Source organism: Mustela lutreola, chromosome 6 (assembly GCF_030435805.1).
Source record: "Mustela lutreola isolate mMusLut2 chromosome 6, mMusLut2.pri, whole genome shotgun sequence".
Lineage (NCBI taxonomy): Eukaryota > Metazoa > Chordata > Mammalia > Carnivora > Mustelidae > Mustela > Mustela lutreola.
In genome coordinates, this window is record NC_081295.1 from 148,740,209 (window position 1) to 148,760,567 (window position 20,359).

Below are 20,359 nucleotides of genomic sequence, written 5' to 3' on the forward strand. Positions count from 1 at the left end.
AAAAAACCCCAAACTCCAAAAAGCCAGAAACACACAGAAAAGAACATCAAGGGCACCACGCAAGAAATCCTGCCATGTCCCCAGGGGACCCACATGCGTCCATGGACATGGTTACTGCCCCGTCCCCCGCCAGCCCCCAAACATGATCCTGCTCACCGTCCGCCCACCCCCCCAGAGACCAGCAGCACTTACCTCCTGGCTGAGGAGTGGCCTGGCTTCAAGAGCTATCCTTTTCTTATGCTCCTCTTTCACGGGCATTAAAGGTTTGAAAAACTTTGGTGGCTGGGGAGAGAATGCTTTAAAAGGACTGACTGTTAAGGCGTGGGGGTTCTCTGATGGACAACCTGGGGAAGACAAACAGGCATGGATTGACGGGCACACCAGAAGCACGGGCATCCCCTAGCCATGGGAATATCCAGTTCGACAGAGAAATCAACAAGGCTAATATCTGGCTAAAGACCGAAACTGGTGTGGGCCAGAGTGGAGAGGTGGTGACCGAGTCACAAAGAGTCAGCCAAGGGCGGGGCAGCACGGAAGAAAGCAGAAACTGAATTTTCTACTTCTTTTCAAGATCTGCACCCCCCTCCCCCCCCCGCGAAGCGCTGCCTACAAGACTGATTTCAACTCATGCTGGTGTTTCGTTGCTCTGAAATCCTGGAGTCTGTGACCCTTCCATGCATTTGGGCACTCTGTCATTGCAATATCTTATTTTCTATGTATCTCATTCCACAGTTCCATTTCAGGATCTAGAATGGCACCTTTTCGAATCTTTCACTGTGGATAGCAAGTAGAGGCTCAATAAGTATTCAAGGAATGGATACTGTCTATGTTTTCTTGCGAGCTCTGTTTTTCCTCAAGCCACCTGCTCCGTTTGACTAGGGAAGAGAAATTCCGCGTTCCTGCCCTGACTCATGTCTTACTTTTAGGGGCCTCTTTCCCTCCTAATGTATTTTCTTCCCAATTCACTGGTACAATGTCATTTAGTCGGCAAAATATACAGTGCACTGTAACAGCTAATTCATGTTTTTGAAGAACGCTATTCCTTTCAGGGCACCGGGAGATGATACAGTTAGTAATAATGTTGTCACTGATTGAACTCATTTCTGGCACCATTTCTGAAACTGCTTTAGGAATCAAAGAATTCTTATAAAAACGTCTTTTGAGTACAAAAGCATTGCACAGGGTATTCTTTTGGTAAAAACAAAACAAACAAACAAAAAAAACAAAACTAAGTTTAACCGTCATATAAGACTTGTGTCTCAAAAGGGACTTCAAATTCAGGAAATGATGTGGGGAAAAATATGATTTGAAAATTGTGAAGCACTACACAAAAAGCCCATTATTATTATCGGATGATATGCCGACTCCAATGCAAAAAGAAATGAAGTAAGTGAACATGACACGTTCTCTTGGACTCATCCAGCGTGTTAGGATTTCAGGTTCCTATCTTATTAAATGCCACCTACAGACCCTTCCTCCCATGCTTTGTCTAAGAAATTATAAAGGAAAACAGAAAAACAATCTCACCACTATTTTCTTTACTCCTTCGAGGCGAGTCCCTGGGCAAAGTGCCGTAACAGGCTATATCTTGGTAACTGGAACTATAGTCAGACACGTCTAATTGGTTCTCCAGCCAACCCTACAAGGGAAAGATATGGGTTAGCGATCGTTAAGTCCCTTTAAAATTGGAAGTGAAACCCAGATTTGGGTTTTTTTCCTATTTTGAAATGCCAGTACATGTTCTATGTTCTTCTTTACTTTCATTATACAGTATTTCAAGCAACTAGAAAAGTACAAATGGCTGAATAATATGACAACTATGGTCAGACCCAGGGTACCGCTAGAGTGTTATGTTCATATCCTATCATATTTGTCCAAAATTTAATAAGAACATGACAAATGGAGTGACTCCCCTTCTGAATCCCTAAGGTCCCAACCACTTTCCTCCCTTCCCGGGCAACGGGAGCCACCTTGATAAATCTTGTATGTATCGAGGGTGACTGGATAATTTAGAGACCACAGTGAAACGCTTTTTGGAGTGAGTGGGTTCCATTAATAATTTTGCCTGGGTAGCAGGCGTACACTAAGACTGCCCCAGGCAAACCAGACCTGAGATTTAAAAGGATCAAACCGGCATAAGGTATAGGTACACTAAGGAAACTCCCTTTGTGCATCATATAAGCTTATTTAATCTTAAGCAACTTCTCAGGAGTTGGCTGCCTAAAAGACTAGATTTTAAACTTCTTGGTGACATAACCCGCGTTTGTACTCTTTGAATCACTCAGTCCCTCGCCAAATAAGGAGGTATATGCTCCAAGCAGTATTTGCCAAGAAAGGTCCTGTGGCAAAATATCCATAATTTAAAATACCTAATTTTCCTAGTTGAATTAATTCTGATTTTGTGATGGTAGATATAATACTTTTCTGTTTGTTTTTTAAATTCACATATAAGGTGTTATTGGTTTCAGAGGAAAAGGTTTGCAAGGTTCACCAGTCTTTATAATACCCAGTGCTCATTACAACGCATACCCTCCCCAATGCCATCACCCAGTTACCCTATCCCCCCCCTCCAGGAACCCTCAGTTGATATAATACTTTGGGTTAGGCCCATGGACACACATATATTCAATTCGGTGTAGTACTATGCTGGTATAGAAAAATGTGCTAGGTTCAGTGTTAACACTGAGTGCCTAGCAATTTCCCATCACGTATTTGAACCTGGAAATGGACACGTGGAGACAATGATCTGCATAAGATTAAGACATGAAGTCCTGAGATTTCCAAAACACCAAGAGCTAACTTTTCAGACTTCGACTCTTCTAGTCATGCCCACACCATAGGTGCACACCTTATCGTCTTCATCAAAGCCAGAAAGGTCTGGTCGACTGGAGGAGACCTGTAAGAGAGCCATGGTTTTATCAATGTGGTTTATGTATTTAACATAAATTACCCAGAAACACAGAAACGTATTGTCACATTTACAGTTAAAGCCTGTATGATAGTCTCAACCCCCGATTCTTTCTGCAATCCTCAGGAGTAACAACTGCACTAAATTTGGGGTTGATCATTCCCATACAGGTTTTGTAGCGTCCTCACATTCACAAAAATGGATTCATATGTAAAAGTAGATGTACAAACTATATAGAAATATATACAACAGGTATGCACATGTAATATATATTTTGCATATTTTTATCATTAAGTGATATCTCACCATACGTGGTCTTTTTTTTTTTTTTAAATATTTAATTAATTTATTTATTTGACAGAGAGATCACACGTAGGCAGAGAGAGGGCAGGGAGCAGGCTCCCTAGGGCTCAATCCCAGGACCCTGTGATCATGACCTGAGCTAAAGGCAGAGGCCCAACCCTGAGCCACCCAGGCGCCACCTGAGCCACCCATACATGGTCTTTTTTGTTTCAGAATTTATTTGTTCTATTTTAGATATCTAAGCTGCTTCTAATTTTTCTCTGTTACAAACTGATGAAATAAGTTATTGTTACTGTCCCTAAGTATCACTCTAGCTGTATCCTACAATTGACAGGCATACCATTTCAACATTACTTAGTTCTAAACACATCCTATGTTTCTTTTTTACTCTAACTTATTTATTTATTAGTTTAGGTAATCTCTCCGTCCAACATGGGGCTCAAAGTCACCACCCTGACTGAGCCTGAGGACCACATGCTCTACTGACTGAGACAGTCAGCCAAGCATCTCCTCCAGCGTTTCTACAAGGAGCTTGGGGGGGAAATGTGGAGACCTGGAATCTCTGGACTGTAGATAAAGCTTATGCACCTTCAACTCTGCTCCTCCATAGCAATTCTGGGGGTAGCTTATGAAATCCTATAAGAAATTAGGTTGGGGGCGCCTGGGTGGCTCAGTTGGTTGGACGACTGCCTTCAGCTCAGGTCATGATCCTGGAGTCCCGGGATCGAGTCCCACATCGGGCTCCCAGCTCCATGGGGAGTCTGCTTCTCCCTCTGACCTCCTCGCTCATGTTCTCTCTCACTGTCTCTCTCTCAAATAAATAAAATAAAAAAAAATCTTTAAAAAAAAAAAAAAAAAAAATTAGGTTGGGAATTTATACAGATCAGTTTAGGGAGATATGCCAATTTTTTGGATACCATGTGTTCCCATCAAGGAACACAGTCTCTCTCTCCAGGAGTTTAGGCTTTATTTATGGCAACAGCTGCATTCAGATTTTCTATTTCTTCTATGATTTCTTTTTTGTAAGAAAATTCCATTTTGGGGGCACCTGGGTGGCTCAGTGGGTTAAGCCTCTGCCTTTGGCTCAGGTCACGATCTCAGGGTCCTGGGATTAGGCCCCGCATCAGATTCTCTGCTCAGCGGGGAGCCTGTTTCCCATAGTCCCCCTTCTGCCTACTTGTGATCTGTCAAATAAATAAATAAAATCTTTAAAAAAAAAATTCCATTTTGTTGACGTTTTTACACTTACTGCTATAACATTATTCATAGCTTGTTCTTAGGCTGTCTAAATCTTTGTCCTCTCTGTAGTGATACATCCCTTTTTGCTGTCAATAATATTAGAATCAATATTCCAATATTTTCCTTCCTTCCCCAATTCATCTTAACTAGAAGTCAGTCCATTTGACCAGTTTTTTCAAAAAGCCCACTTTTCAGCTTTGTTGATTCTATTGTTGGTTTTCTAATCATACACCTCTGTTCTAATCTTCATGCATCTTCTTTGAATTTATTATAATTCTGCTCTAATATTTATTATCTTTAAAAATATTTTATTCTGATTTTTTTGACTTAAAAATCTTTTATCTATAAATACTTCTCTGTGAATCTCTAAAAAATACAGAATCCCTCCTCCCTTTAAAAAAAACCCTAACCACAGGGGTCCCTGGAGGGCTTAGTGAGAAGAACATCCAACTCTTGAGTCATGAGTTCAAGCCCCACGTTGGATGCAGAGATTACTTAAAAAAATAAAACCTTAAAACAAAAACAAAACCAGAATATCACTATCACGGTGTTAAAAGTCAAATGATTCCTAAACAGTATCTGACAGCCCCCGTGTCCACATGACTCAGACACACAGTCAGTTAATTCTGAGTCAGGCTGACAACAGTGCACACGTTTCCCTTTTTCCAGGTCATTTGTTCCTCTAGAGCTTCCCTTGCTAACAGAGTTCCTTTTGTGTCACTCAGCGTTCTCTTCTGTCCCCCGTAAACATGAGCAGTCAGATTCAAAGTCTTGATCAGATGTAGGTCCACAGGGGACTGGGAGTGAGGACAGAAGCCTCCATTAGGTGGCCCGTCTTTCACTGTTAGCCCAGATCTTTCCCTTGGGGTTTTTTACTCTTTGCTACGAGATACATACATCCCTAAGAGTGGCTCTGTTCTTTCCTTTTCTCTGTCAGTATTCGTCTATAGAAACAGAGTAATAGGGAATGGAGCCTAGTTTTCCTCTCATACCATTTCAATTGTATCCCACAAGCACTGATGTATGTACCAGTTTTCATTTTTCAATTCACACCGTATGAGTCTCTAATGATCGGTTTCTAAATAATCGTACTGTGGTCAGAAGGAACCTGTACGTATGACTACAGGATGTGCTGGGAGTGACTTTGTGGCCTGCTGGAAGGCAGCGCTTATAAACGGTCACCATGTTTGTAATCACTGCCCGGCAATTCTGGAGAGCAGCAAGGTAAGGATCTGCGCCCTTCCTGGGCGGGATCCTTTACTCTACTGCTTCTGGAGAGGAGCTTGCTTTGAAACTGTCCGTGCACTAGTCTGTCCTTTCTTCCCATGACTGTGTCCCCTCCTTGAGAAGAGAAGCAGTTCCTGTCGACTGGAATTTCTAGATGAACTGATTGAGAATGACTATCAAATGGTCAACGGAGAAGCCACGGATGTGGAGAGCATGGACGTGGGGGTGCCTGTGCCCTATCACACTGCTGGGGGACACAGAAAAATCCACCAGGGCAGCGAGGACAGAGCAGCACGCAGCCAGGACCTGTCGCTGCCTCTTCCACCCTTAAATCAGCTACGTTCAGTTTACATCTCAAGGACGTGACCTCCTAAAGAGAAATCCGGAAGACCCCACTAAAGGCTCAGGCGTTGGATGGTCACTGCGGTCCTGGGTGTGTTCCCGGGGAGAGCGGAGAGGCTTGCGTGGACACCCACACCAGGAACCGTGAGCCCAGGTCCCCTTCCGCGCGCACCCCAGGCCCTGAGACACGTCCCGGAGGCAAGAGCCTCGGCAGGGTGCTCACGTTATGAACGTTCGGGGTGCTGAGGCTCCTCCGCAGGTGCCGAGCCTTGGTGGACAGCGCTTCCTTGACCGTGACCGCCTGCAAAGGTCAAAATAACACCCTCTGATGACAGACAGTATTATGTTTATTGTGGACGGTTTAGAAAAAATAGAAAGACCCATCATGTCAAGCCCACACTCCCTCCCGTAGCTAGAGAAGCTGGACTCTTACGGTCCCACTAATTTCTTTTTCCTTCATCTACCAAAAACGCTTTCCATACCTAAACCCAGGAAAACTGCTGAACTAAGAACATTTATGTGGTAGATTTTTTTTACAGAGGTAGACAGAGAAAGTGGAGAAGAAATAGCCCTAACGAGAGATCTCATTTGCAAAATGACCACCAACTTTTATGATTTGTGTTTTACTCGTGCAGCAATTCCAGTGGGACTCCCGCTAAGGGCAGGTCTTTCGAACCAATGCCGATCTCAGCCCTCTCATTGCTCTTGACGCACTTTCTATGAACTTCATCTGCTGCTTCTACACATGACAATTCCCGTCTCAGTCTCGCACTGTCTAGTGAGTTAGCTTCAGCTGACTGTCCGGCTATTGTTGCAGAAGTTAACCTGGACCCCCCAAAATTAGGGGGACAGTAACAGCATGTGGCTAAGCATATGGACACTGGATTCAAGTCTTCCTGGTTTGCCACCGACTTTGTACCAACTTCTTAGCGGTGCAGCCTCAGGCAGGCTAGCTAACTTCTGCTCGCCTCAACTTTCTCACTTCCAAAAGGGGATTTTAACAGTGTCTATCTCCCTTGAAGGGCCATTTTGAAGATTAAACAAAGGAATGTATCTAAATTACTTGGGCACAGGGCTTAAGCAGAAGATGCTGAACAGAATGCAGACATTATTTCCATGTTGCTATTTTGACAAAGTAACTACTCTAAGGAGATTGCTACTCTCCTTCTCTGACAGATGCAGAGGGAAGGTGTTTGGTAAATAAATTCATCTTTGTCCACCCGGGGGGAGGCTGGTGCTCTTGCCCTCTGGTCCAGATGCTGCGGTAACTTGCCTGCCGGAGCCGTTCAAGGCTCAGAATGTTCTCCACCTGCAGCACGCCCCGCGTGTACTTCTCTATGTAGGTCTCCCCGTCTGACGTGCCTTCATCCTCACTCCTTGCTGCCATGAGAGCCAGGGTCTCCCGGTCCTCAATCTCCTCGGTTGCCTGAAGGGACAAGAAAACAGTGACAATACCTTTTTTTTTTTTTTTTAATGATGATACTTTCACGTGAATCGTATTTTTATCCAAATTGTAGTGAGAAAATGATTTAGAAGTTCTAAGAATTAACACATTCTCCAGTACATCTATTTCAGTATTTTAAAAAAGTAATATATATATATTTACCTTTGGTATATTGGATACTATTTCATAGGTTACACCACAGGAATAAAATATATTCTTCAATGATATTCTCCTCTTCAGACTCTGCGTGAAGCTCTAGTAAGAAAGGAAAGCTGAATCAAGCGATGTGAAATACATTTAAATCATTCGGCATCTTACAAATTGTAGAAGTATAATCAAGTACTATGTTTTTGATACACATACGATATTCAGAAAAACAGAACTGAAAAATCCTGGTCTCTGATCCCGGAGGACAGCAGTGTCCATCTGTCATATGGGGATTAGATGACAGAATCTGTAGTCCATTTGGGGATTTGTGGTCCATTTTTTAATAAAGATTTATTTTTATTATTTTTTAAAAGAATTTATTTATGTATTTATTTATGAGAGTGCAAGTGAGTGCAAGCAGGGGGAAGGGGCAGAGGGAGAGGCAGAAGTGGGCTCCCCGATGAGCGGGAGCCCAACGTGGGACTCGATCCCAGGATCCTGGGATCATGACCTGAGCGAAAGGCAGACGTTTAACTCACTGAGCCACCTAGACACCCCTATTTATTTATTTTAGGGAGAAGGACAGAGAGAGCGAGAGATCGTGCAGGCACATAAGCAGGAGGGACAGGAGGAGAGATAATTTCAAGCAGAGCTGGACGTCAGCTGACTGTGCCACCCAGGCACCCAGTGATCTGACAGGGTTTAATCAATCTATCCTCACATGGGAGGAAACGGGAGGGTCCATTTTGTTGGCAGCACCTGCAGGATGAGATCTGGGGAAGCAGCAACGATTTATTTGGACCTGCCCCTCGTCCTGTTTTGTCATAAACCTGCTCAGACTTGGCACTTAGCCTTTTTCAAACAGTGCCGTGTCAGAGCTCTGCTGCCTCTTAGGATTATGGGGGTCAAAGTTGGCCAAGGAGGCATGTCTCTCGTGGGTGACATCTCCCTGTGCCGGCCTCATGCCCCCTCGTCGGGGGTCAACAGGAATCGGACTGTAACTTGGCTAGTGTGGTGGCAGCTCGCACGCCCACTGTCTCAGCACCACAGAACACGACTTCATGATAGGGGGAAGGAAGAAACTTCCAGCTCAGGTAGGCAACAGCAGAATCAGGCCCCGTTACTACCTGTTTGTTGTAAATATTGGCCGCAATCCTTTTTCGTAATACTAACTCCATAGCGGCCGGATGGCTGAGCTGGACGGTGGTCTTCACTATTAGGTAAATCCTTTCGTTCTGTGGCGTGACCCTATTCAGGTGGACGGAATCATGCACGGAGGAGTCCCAGGAGGCCGTGGCTGAAACCTAAGGACAGGAGAAGGGTGGGGGACAGGGAAATACCCAGCTCAGGGGCTGCGGTTTGACATCCCAAACGAGAGCAAGAAGAGACATGCGACCCCACTGAATCATGGGTTTCTCCTCCCTTTTGCTGCGCAAAAACACACACCCAACATTTTCAAGTCCCCAGTCCTCTCCCCCAAAGCAGACCAGAGCGTCTGACGGGAAGACAGGCCCAGAGGCAGGTGCACTCACCTGATGCCCAGGAACGGAAAGGGGGGGGTCAATTACCTCCTCATCACTGTGCTTGATGATGGGCAGGTAGAAAAACTGGCTGCCGTGCTCCTTGGGCAGGATGGAGTTCACGCCGGACGCGTGGGGGCCCACGAGCTGCTCGTTGGCACTGAGGTCATCGGCTGGCCAAGTCCGGGGAATAGAAACAGAAGTGGAAGGAAACGTCATTTTTTAACCAAGCACTGAATTCTTAAAAATGTGCTTTCCACAGATGATGTTTACACGTAACGCACTTTCATTTTTTTCTTTTCTTCCTTATCCCACAGTTGGAACAGAGATGCTAGTCCTCACTGTAGGTTTTATCCTTTCCAGGAACTACCGTGGGAGCCAAGAAGGCACCCCGTAAGTCTCCAATAAAATGGACCAATGTACTCCATATGCAGTCCTAGGAGCAGAGATTTGCACGACAAAAACATGGCTGAGGCTCGGCGGTTAGACTCTGACTCCTTGTGTAACCTGGTGTCATGCTTATGTCCCACCTACATGACTTACACATGACCAGACATCTGAACAGCTCAATGACCAATCTGGAATCCAAGTTCCAAGCACTTGGGAGAAACACGGAGTTCATCTTCTTCCAAAGCCCTACACCACTGGGATTCACAAATGTCCCTGCATGCTCATCCAGCCGTCGCGTGTGTCCCTCCAGTAACCGGGAGCCCAACACCTCATGAGGCGCATGTCCTACTTCCGGGCTCTTCTTTCCAGGACGAGCCAAAGTCACCCTTCCCGGGTCCTCCCTCCAAAAGACAAGCTTGCAGGCTGTGTTCTGAGATTCCGGGGGCTGTGCGAAGAGCCTGCCTGAGCCCGCCCATGCCCCCTACTTGGCAACTCGGCCTCTGTAGGTTCCATTTAAGATTTCATACTGAAAATGGATTTTCCTGCTGAAATACATGGAGGACCACCATTCCTGGTAGGTTCAATCCAATCGCTACCACAAAGAACAATGAAGGGTTTACAGTGGAGCCATGTTCTGGCATTGGCGCTACTGGGGACGGGGAGCAAACAGCACTAATCAGAAATGCAGATTCCCAGGGCCCTGCAAAGCCTAAAGATTCGGAATCTCCAAGGGGGAATTACTTTCTCAGGTCATTCCTGTGTCTCCTAACTGGAACTGATTTAACTTTTTTGTGTGTGTAGTTCTTAATTTCTCAGAACTCTCTTTTTAAGACTAAATATCCACTTCTCTCTTCTAGTGATGCTCCACATCAAGGTTTATACATTTGGTTGGACTAAAAACGTCACCTAGATACAGCGTTTGAGTGAGGAGAGAAGTCATTTCAGGAATCAAAATCAGGGGGGTCTGAAGAGATTCCAAACCCAAGTGACACGCGCGGGCCCTTGGACACTGGGGTCTGCTTACCATTCAAATCAAGGAAGAGAACCGGTATATGAGTTTCCATTCCAGGTGGTGGGACCCTAAATTTAAGAAGAAAATTTAATCATAACAAAATACATGTTTTACATCTTCTTCGATAACTGAACACCACAGAGGTGTGGGAGTGGAAAAGAACCACTGGGGGGATAGAGATTCTATTCACGAAATATTTGCACATTTCTTTCTTTAAGATTTTATTTGAGAGAGGGAGAGACAGAGAGCATGAGCAGGGTAAAGAACAGTCGGAGAGGGAGAAGCAGACGCCCACTGAGCAGAGAGCCCCATGCGGGGCTCGATCCCAGGACCCTGAGATCATGACCTGAGCTGAAGGCAGAGGCTTAACCCACTGAGCCACTCAGGCGCCCCTATTTGCACATCTCTTGATGTCCCTCATGAGAATTATGTGACTTCCATATAGAACTACCAGTTATATAAATCAAATGGAATTAACTGCAACAAAGATTATTTAACAGCTTTTTAGAAATAGTCCTAGTGATGGGAAAAAGGGAAGGGGCGCTCTTTAAGAGTGGAGACAGGGCACAAGATCAGAACAGAGGAAGTGAACAAAAAAGACAACACTGAAAAAGCTTAAAGCAAGAGAGAATGAAAGACATATTAAAGGAGGAAGGGTTGTCTACGAAAAAGACCAAAGCAGCGTTTTATCAAAAACTGGCCTGAATAAATTTGAGTCACCTGGGGGGAGGAGGTGTGTGGTGGCTCCGGAAATGAGAAGTCCTGGGCTCGTAACTCCTCTTGTGAATCAAAATAACGGGGGACAGGACCCAGGTCTCTACATTTTACAAACAGTCAAGATGACCTGAAGTTTGGAAATGACGCAAATGAAAGTGACTAGGGTAAGGAGGACTGTCTGGACAGGACCTCAGGGAGCAGACAAGACTGGGAATAAGGGGGCGGTCTGCAACCAGGCGGCTGGCAGGCAGATGGCGTGGGTGCCCTGTAGGACTTCGGGACAGCGGGAGAATCTGCAGGGACAAACATCAGGTTTCAAATTATGTGCCTACAAATTCAGATTTTCTGGCTTCAAAGTATTATCAACTCCATTAGACTTCCCCTTATCATTCATTATGGACGCAACACCACTGATGTTTCCACGTGTACCCTAAAGAGACTAACTGGGCACGTACACCCTCTGCTACAAGCAGTCTGATTTCTCCTAAATGCCTACGACATACTGTGATAAGAGTGAGAATGAGAGTAAGCAGCAGCAGCAGCAGTTACCACCTAACAAAGGGTGTTTTTAATATAGTATCTTTAATCCTTTCAACAGTACCAAAAACAAGGCTCCATTTTTTGATTAAGAATAAAGCCTCGGGGGAGAGGGGTGTCTGGGTGGCTCAGGGAGTTAAGCGTCTGCATTCAGCTCAGGTCATGATCTCAGGGTCCAGGGTTCAAGACCCTCTCCCTCTGCTCCTCCCCACTGCTCGTGCTCTCTTTCTCTCTCAAATAAATAAAATCTTTAAAAAAAAAAAAAAAAAGCCTCAGAGAAATTAATGACATTCAGCACTTGAAGAGCTGCAGCTGGAAACCAAATCGGGACCTGTGTGACTCCCGAGCCTAGGGCGCCGTGCCGTCACTGATGAACACCGGGAGAGCCGGATCAATCCGTGGACTGACCACCGGGACCTGACCACGCTAGTGGCCAAACTGAAAAAGCAAGCACACTCTAAGAAGAAAGCATGTTTTCTCCCCCCTTCAAGAAGAATTTGGAAACACCCTTCTTTTAAGGCAAAATAAGAGAATTTCTGGAGATGAGGAAACCTTGTCCAAGTTGCTCGTGCAGAGAAACTGAGGTGCTCCCCGGCCTCCTGGGAGAGGAAGCTGGCTGCCGTGGGGGAGGAGAGAGGGAGGGCAGCATGGGGCACGGCTGGTCTTTCCCTGAGCAGCTCACGGACTGTGCCAGTCCTGCAAAGTCCCCCCGTGACTCCGTCGGGCGACTCACCAGTGGGCGGGCGCCCCGGGGACCCCGCTGCCGGGTGCGGGCACCAGCACGGCGTTTCTCTCCTCGGTCAGCCCCACCCACTGCTCCACAAGCCGGGCTTCCCGCTCCACGTCGTCCTCCGTCTTCTCTGCAGGACGGAACGAGGGGCTGAGCACCCAGACCGGGGGAAAGACAACTTCCAGATTGTAATAAATGGGTTTTCACTTGGGGACATCCCAAGGGGCGTGACCATCCACGATGTTCTGGAAGAGGATGGGAAGCTTCGAAGGTCCAGCCTGAGCCCTCGACGAGCTCAGAGCGGCTCGGGCTCTCCCCTGGCGGCGGAGGGCCGCGACATGGAAAGAGCATCAGGACGGGGATGAGAACACGGGTTATGTTTCCTGATTCTGTACTCTGGGAAGTTGTTTGACAGACCAGTCTGGGCTTCCTGATCAAAGAGGGCCTCTACTAGCCAAGTCCACTCTATTCGCTTCTTGGAAAGATCCAGTGCCATAAAGGGCGTGACACCGCTTTATAAACCTCGACACCACCACACAGAGGATTAAAACACACCACACACTACTCTGTAAAACTAACTTTATTGTCCTTTACCTTCCTGACAAAAGACATATTCTGAAACCCTCTGATTCATAATTGTGCCCTGGAGCTATCTGGGTGCAGTCAGAGCGAGTTTCCACGAGGCGGCTGAGCACCCAGAATGCTGAGCCGAGATGTTTTACTGGGGGGGGGAAGGGGGGGGCTTCTGCTAGCTTCTCCCTGAAACGGATGAACATTCATCACGTGTCCTTTGATGCAGTACCCACCACAATGCATGGATCATCACTCCGGGGTGAGAGACTACAGGTTTGCAGGACACACGTCTCCCCCGGAGCCCCGGCTGCCGGCAGCATTACCATACCAGCAAAGCCCCTGCAGCTGCGCGGCCATGAGGGGAGCTGCAGGCCAGCCGCAGGCCTGCCTGTACCCCCCTATAGGAGCTGGGTGCTGACCGGCCACCTGGGACCCTACAGCGGCCGGCAGTCCCAGTCTGGAGCCCGGAATGCCTCACACTGCCATGTCGGTTCTGACTGCATCTGCATTCGTCAGAACAGAATGCAAGTCTAACGTCATGGTTCATGGAGAGGCTTATGAACGTTTCTTACTTTCCAATTCAATACGGTGCCAAACGTGTCACGATGATCCGTAATTGCTACGAGGCCAGAACACACAGGCAGTACTGTCTGACCGAGGGGAGGAAACAACCTGCCGTCACTGTCCAGAAGGGGAAAAGCCACTCCCAGGGAAGAGCGTAATCTCACGTACCTTTTTTATTGCTGACTTTTTTAATTTGCTCATCTAAGTACTCTCGTCGTTTGATGAGTGCGTCAGACCACCTCTCTCTCACGCAGTTTAAGTCTTCTTCCTGACACCGGGGAGGGAAAACATTTCCTGTAGAATACATAGATGACTATTTCTTTCTTTCTTTTTTTTTTAAAAAAAACAAAGATGTTTACATGGATCAGGAAAGTTTTCATTAGGGAAGGCCACTGAACACTGCTGTGCGATTAATACGCAAGAAAGCAAAGAGGCCTCAGAAACACAGCATGCTGATCAAGGAACCCATTACTCGGAAATCAGAGCCCCTGGATTGCCAAAAGGATAATTATACTTAAAAGCAAGAGAAGCTCAAACTATTCCAGCTGTGGGATGATTCTTACATGGTGTGTGTGTGTGTGTGTGTTTCAATTAGAGCTATTCACTTGAAGGACGTGTGACTCTAAGCAGAAGGACACCATGAACAGAGCCTAAATCACAGACCAGCAAATGGAATGGGAAAAAGAAAACAGGCATTTTCATAGTTCATCGTTCAATGGCCTCAAAACATGTATCTTCTGAAATGCAAAGAACAGATGAGCAGAGAACCTTTCACACTGGCTGCAGAGATTTCCGCCGCCCCCCCCCCCCCCGACCACGACCATAAGGGTCACCAAAAATCTCCCATGCAAACACCCAGCATGCAGTCAGCCATGCTTGAAGAAGCAGCCATTGGGGACTCTCTCGGCAACCATGAACGATGTGGCGGGAAGCGCACAGACAGCAGCAAGACATGAGTTAACGGCATCGCTGAGATCCAAGGGGAGACTGGGACGTCCCCTGAAGTTTGCTTTCATTTGCTTGTTTTCTTTCTTAGTAGAGTTACGAGGGAAAGAAACCCATCAATTCTACTCAAAATGCTCTCTAACGTGCCTAATTCCAGGCTAACCCTTAAGATGTGACATGAAGAGCAGACGGCAGAGGACTTCTGAGGCTCTATCCACAACGTCCTCACAGTACACATTCAGGCACCCGGGAAAACTGTGGAGAATTGGTACAAAGACTGGGGACCGAACCCAGAACACTTCACCTTGATTTCCTGCCTTGCTGTTCCTATCCTTCCACATTCCATGACAGCAGGCCAGCCAGTGCTGACTAGGTACAAGTTCACAGGTGCCTTTTTTAAAAAAAAATCTAAATTTCTATAAAGAAAAGGCTGAGACTTAAATTCTCCAAGTTATGGAGAATTAAGCTGCGTCCTAATGAGAGAAGGAAGCTGGCTAACCCCAACTAAACTGTGTGCATGAAATGTTTTCAATATCCTATCCAGCAAGAGACTTTTAAACTAAAACCCTGTATTGGAATAATCCTACTCTCTTGGACATGAGGCACAAAATGTAGTTTTGCATAGAAAAGACAAGGTCTGACTTAAGGATTATGGATCAATAATGCCCCGGTTTTAAAAATCGTTCACTGAATACAGTGATAACGGTCTTGCTTCCCAAGTCTTTACAAGCCGATTTGAGACAGCACAGCAGCGAGGCAGTCTGATCACACACTTCGAACGGACAGAGAAATCTGGCCAGAGTACTGGATCCCTGATTATGTTTAAAGCAAATCCAAAGCGAGGGAAAGACTGCACATTCTTGCTCGATGGTCCTGCTTCCTCCTCCCTGCCCTCTGCTTTGCGGGTGCTGGCCGTTAGCAGTAGCTTGTGCCCCATGCCACAGAAGGACAGCAGCAGTGATACCTGGTAACTATCCATATCACCGCCATCCTCATCATCTCTCTGGTAGGAAAAAAATAAACACAAAGGACATGCATTTTGTTTCTCGAACAGCACACGGGTAATTCTTTAAGCGTAACACACACATTACAATGGACAGCACACGTATCACCACCAAAATAAAACATTTACATGAACCGCAAGAAAGGTTTAGTGGATTTATTAATTTACCTGTCTCTAATGAAGAATTTAAGTTTGGTTTTGTTATGGGTCTTTTTGGGGCACAATTTAATTAATTTATTTTTTAAATAAACATATATTTTTATCCCCAGGGTTACAGGTCTGTGAATCATCAGGGTTACACACTTCACAGCACTCACCATAGCACATGCCCTCCCCAATGTCCATAATCCCACCCCCTTCTCCCAACCCCCCTCCCCCCAGCAACCCTCAGTTTGTTTTGTGAGATTAAGAGTCACTTATGGTTTGTCTCCCTGCCAATCCCATCTTGTTTCATTGATTCTTCTCCTTCCCCCTTCACCCCTCATGTTGCCTCTCCACTTCCTCATATCAGGGAGATCATATGATAGTTGTCTTTCTCCAACTGGCTTATTTCGCTAAGCATGATACCCTCTAGCTCCATCCTGTTATGTTTTTAATAAAGAAAACCGTTAAAAAAAAAAAAACAAAAACACCCGCAAACTCTTCTCTGGGATTAGGAATCAGCCTCACGGGGCCAGGTCTTACCCTATCGTTACGCATTTTGGGGCGGGTTACCTGAGATGTGGGAAGTACTCAGAAAGACAAAATGGCGGAACTAGACTCTACTGCCCAACCTCTTAGTTTAGCCGTGAGGCAGCCAGGGCCCTGAAGGATGAAATGGTTTCAGGTTTAACCCCAAGAATCACACAAATCGTGGCAGGGTCAGGACTGGAAGCCAGGCTGCTAGTCCTTTCCTCACCGCCCCACACCGCGTGCACTGAGGGAATCCTCACAGGCCAAAGCCCCCTGGGAGCCTGAGTCTAATCACAGACAGGGTTCCTCAGCGGACAACTGTCTCAAGAGCACAGCCTGCCATGCTGGATATTGGATCTGCTGTTGTCCACTACTGGTTATGTTAGCATCAAACCAACCAGCGGAGAAAAATCAGAACTGTCCTAAACCCATGGCAAGAGTTTACAACAATTGCATAAAGTAACAATTTTGGCAAAAAACATTTGGCAGAACAAAATCACCATGTTGAAAATGAAAAGGACTGAGTTAGGACAAGTTTCCCTAGACAGAAGAATAAAAAAAAATTCCACTGGTAGGGAATAACCATCTCTAGGAAGTCATGTTCCATACAAATGAACGCTGGCCCATGTAATAATCGTCTTTCGTTTCTTCCACAGTTACTGGAGGGTTAATATTCAAACAGGCAATGAAGTGGTCTAGTCATAAAAAGACAAACTTTTTAAAGTGCTTTAAAAATATAATTATGTTACTCTCATATGTAAGTATACTTCAATATATACTGCTTTTTGAAAGTGCTCTAAAAATACAGTTAAATGTATTCTCTGTATAGACTTCAAAAGTCCACTTTTTAAAAAAAAGTTTGGAACACACTGTTACATTTGAATAACTAACTTACTAAATGCATGCCTAATATGGAAGTAATTTTTCTTTTTTTCTTTAAGATTTTATTTTTAAAGTAATCTCTATATGCACCGTGGGGTTCAAACTCATGACCCTGAGGTCAGGGTCCCATGCTCTACTGACTGAGCCAGCCAGATGCCCCCTGAAGTAATTTTTCTTGACTTAATCCCCATATTATTGAATAAAGTACAAGTAGCTCAAATTTATCATTATTATTTTTTAGACTAAGGATATCCTCCAAGCAAAGACTAAGGAGAACCAGCCTGAGCTTCCACGATGTGTAACTTGTGAAACCAGCATATTCTGGACTGGTGTGAGCTATGGCATCATATATTTCTCAAGTATTTATGTCAACAAAATAAGTTCTGGACGGGACCTTGAGCATGAATGCAAAGAAAATTAAAAGCTTTAAAATAGTCACAGTTTAAGGAGCACTTGGGTGGCTCAGTCGGTCAAGCATCTGACTCTTGATTTCAGCTCAGGTCACGATCTTGGGGTTGTGGGATCGAGCCCCACACCAGGCTCTGCACTCAGCAGGGCGTCTATCTACTCTTCTTCCCCCTCTGCTCTCTCTCTCTCCAAAATAAGTAAATCTTTAAAAAATCTTTATAAAAAAATGAGCCAGTTTTTATATTGATTGTTTTTAAGTAGGCTCCATGCCCAGTGTGGAGCTCAACATGGAGCCCAACATGGGGCCTGAACTCACAGCCCTGACACGAGATCATAGTTGAGATCCAGAGAAGGCTGCCCAACTGACTGAGCCACCCGGGCGCCCTGAAACAGTCATAGTTTAAATCTGCACGACTGGTACTGTGTTCTTTAAAAAGCATTTAGCACTGGCGGAAGCACGAATTTTGACAAAAATCAGTTTCAACTCAGGAGGTAGAGCAGTTTTAAAAGCGCAAATAATCCATCCTCATAAGGTCCCTCAAATGGGAACATGTAGTCAGTTGAGGATCCCTGCGCTCTAGGCTGGTGACCTTTCTCCCAGGCCCTGCAGCCACCCCCAAAGCTGACGGCCAAGGGAGGGACTGAGCTGGGATGAGAACCTACACAGCCCAACTGCCTACTCCACACATGAGGAAAAGTCTGGCGGAGAAGTCTCCCCTAAAGCAGTAGACTGTCCTCATGCCTTCCTTCCTACTATCCCTGGCTCTGAGAACCAGGTTCAATTCTGGCCCTGGTGGGACAGGAAGGCAGTTTGCCAGAACTGCGCCTTCCTAAGGGCTGGTGGGCCAAGCCGGTGTTCCTCCTGGCTTTCAGGAAGTCTTGGCCTGAATGCCAGGGAGTGCAACGAAACCGAGACAGAAGATGAATCATTCTCAAGACGGGCTGGGGCTCTGTCCAGACTCCACAGAGAAATGTCACATTGGGGAGTGCCCCCTCCCTCGTGTGGCAGGGAGGGAGGCAGAGATTGGCGGGCCGATTCCTCCCAGTCCCTAATTCATACCTGACCCTAATTCATACCAGTGACCTGGGGGCTCAGCGGGAAGTACATGCCTTCTTTTAGGTCCCTGCGGACAAGTTCCTAATCTTAAAGTTGATTCTCACGGAGCAATGAAGAGCTGGGACTGCTAACATGAATGTCAATTCTTTGATGTTTTCACCTTTCACGGTTTACCAACAGTTACTTATTTATTTAAAAAAATAATCTCTACACCCAATATGGGGCTCAAACTCACGACCCCAAGATCAAGAGTCGCAGGCGCCTCCCACTGCGCCATCCAATCTTCTGAGAACAGAAGATTTAGTAAAAGAGGGCTTAATGGACAAAAATGATCATGAGGACAACTTTTAAATGAAACATGAAAAAGAAAGCTTTCACAGGAATGTTTAACTCCGCCAGCGTACAGGGGCAGTTTTGTATTCGCGAGAGCGGATGGGGCCAGGAGGACGTGCCAAATCCCCCCACTTATCTGCTGGAAAATGGAATCTGCCAGAAGCAGATGAGTAACACGGCACCCATATGCGTGTTTACACATAAGATTACTATTAATCGACGCTAAGCCAGCAGCGTCTTTCAAATCTCATCAAAAAGGCCATGGGTGGAAATGTGAAGGGAGGCTGCCGACCGTAAGGTCAAGTCAGGGAGTGATGTCACATTCCCCGAAGGTCTCCATCCCCGGCCACTGGCTGCCTTTACCCTGCATTAACCGGGCCTCGCCGCCGAATACCTCAATCCGCTGGTCTCACCTGGTAACTGTCCAGCCCTCTTTGCAGCTTGGTGGACCTGGCAGTGACGCAGCCGATGGAGACAGACAGGATGGCTTCGACCATGAGCGGCAGCGTCCCGGAATGCTGCACGGGCTTCACCGTGACCTGCACCCTCCGGGAATGACCCTGCAGAGGGCGGGGGCGTCGGTGGCGGTAGCGGGGGGGAGGCCGCGCCAGGGGACACCAGGAACGGGAACGGCGAGAAGGGGTGGGGGCAGAGGGTAAAGGAAGGGAGGAGAACCAGGGACACAGAAGCCCGCCATTAGAAAACTCCCAGAAATGGTGTGCGAGAGTCGGACAACGAGAAAACACGGAACAAACCAAACGGCGCCCAGCACCTGTCTGAGCTGGAAGATGCCGCCCGTGTTGACGTCTTTGGCCTGGTGGAGCTCCACGGACGCGTACTCCCCCAGCTCGTTCAGCTCCAGAACGGAGACCCACATCTCTATTCGCCGTGTCACCTCGTGCCACCTGCAAACCACGTCCCAGTGAACGACGGCGTCACTGCCCAGCGATGTTTTGAGCCGCAGGAATGAGCCGCCAGCCCCTGAGCTCTTACTACGGGCTGGGCCTCGTGCTGTCACGTCCGTCTATTTAACTCTCAAAACAACCATATGGTAGAAGTCTTTCCTCTTCATTTTTTTAAAAGATTTTATTTATTTATTTGACAGAGAGAGATCACAAGCAGGCAGAGAGGCAGGCAGAGAGAGGGGGAAGCAGGCTCCCCGCCGAGCACAGAGCCTGATGCAGGGCTTGATCCCAGGACCCTGGGATCATGACCTGGGCCTAAGGCAGAGGCTTTAACCCACTGAGCCACCCAAGCGCCCTCCTCTTTACGTTATTGAGGTAAACATATATTCAGTGAAATGTCCACATTTCAAGTGGAGTTTGATGAGTTGTGAAAAGGCACACACCTCTGTCACTACCCCATCGCCTGCCTCTGAAAGTTTGCTCATGCCCCTTCCCATTCAA

General features: G+C 46.5%; 1 protein-coding gene across 5 annotated transcripts in view; it reads right to left on the reverse strand.

The window, feature by feature from the left end:
* Positions 1-20,359, reverse strand: part of KIF13A (kinesin family member 13A) — a 205,414-nt gene that overhangs the window by 10,884 nt on the left and 174,171 nt on the right. For 3 of the 5 annotated variants that reach the window (XM_059179425.1, XM_059179426.1, XM_059179423.1), the window contains exons 24-37: positions 19,726-19,858; positions 19,367-19,513; positions 15,563-15,601; positions 13,822-13,921; positions 12,520-12,646; positions 10,545-10,600; positions 9,179-9,303; positions 8,738-8,914; positions 7,626-7,718; positions 7,293-7,445; positions 6,243-6,320; positions 2,849-2,896; positions 1,528-1,639; positions 193-344 (exon numbers count right to left, since the gene is read on the reverse strand). In XM_059179425.1, the coding sequence (XP_059035408.1) occupies positions 193-344; positions 1,528-1,639; positions 2,849-2,896; positions 6,243-6,320; positions 7,293-7,445; positions 7,626-7,718; positions 8,738-8,914; positions 9,179-9,303; positions 10,545-10,600; positions 12,520-12,646; positions 13,822-13,921; positions 15,563-15,601; positions 19,367-19,513; positions 19,726-19,858 (1,540 nt within the window). The remainder of the gene's footprint in view (positions 1-192; positions 345-1,527; positions 1,640-2,848; positions 2,897-6,242; positions 6,321-7,292; positions 7,446-7,625; positions 7,719-8,737; positions 8,915-9,178; positions 9,304-10,544; positions 10,601-12,519; positions 12,647-13,821; positions 13,922-15,562; positions 15,602-19,366; positions 19,514-19,725; positions 19,859-20,359) is intronic. The other 2 variants (XM_059179428.1, XM_059179424.1) reach the window with 1 other exon arrangement.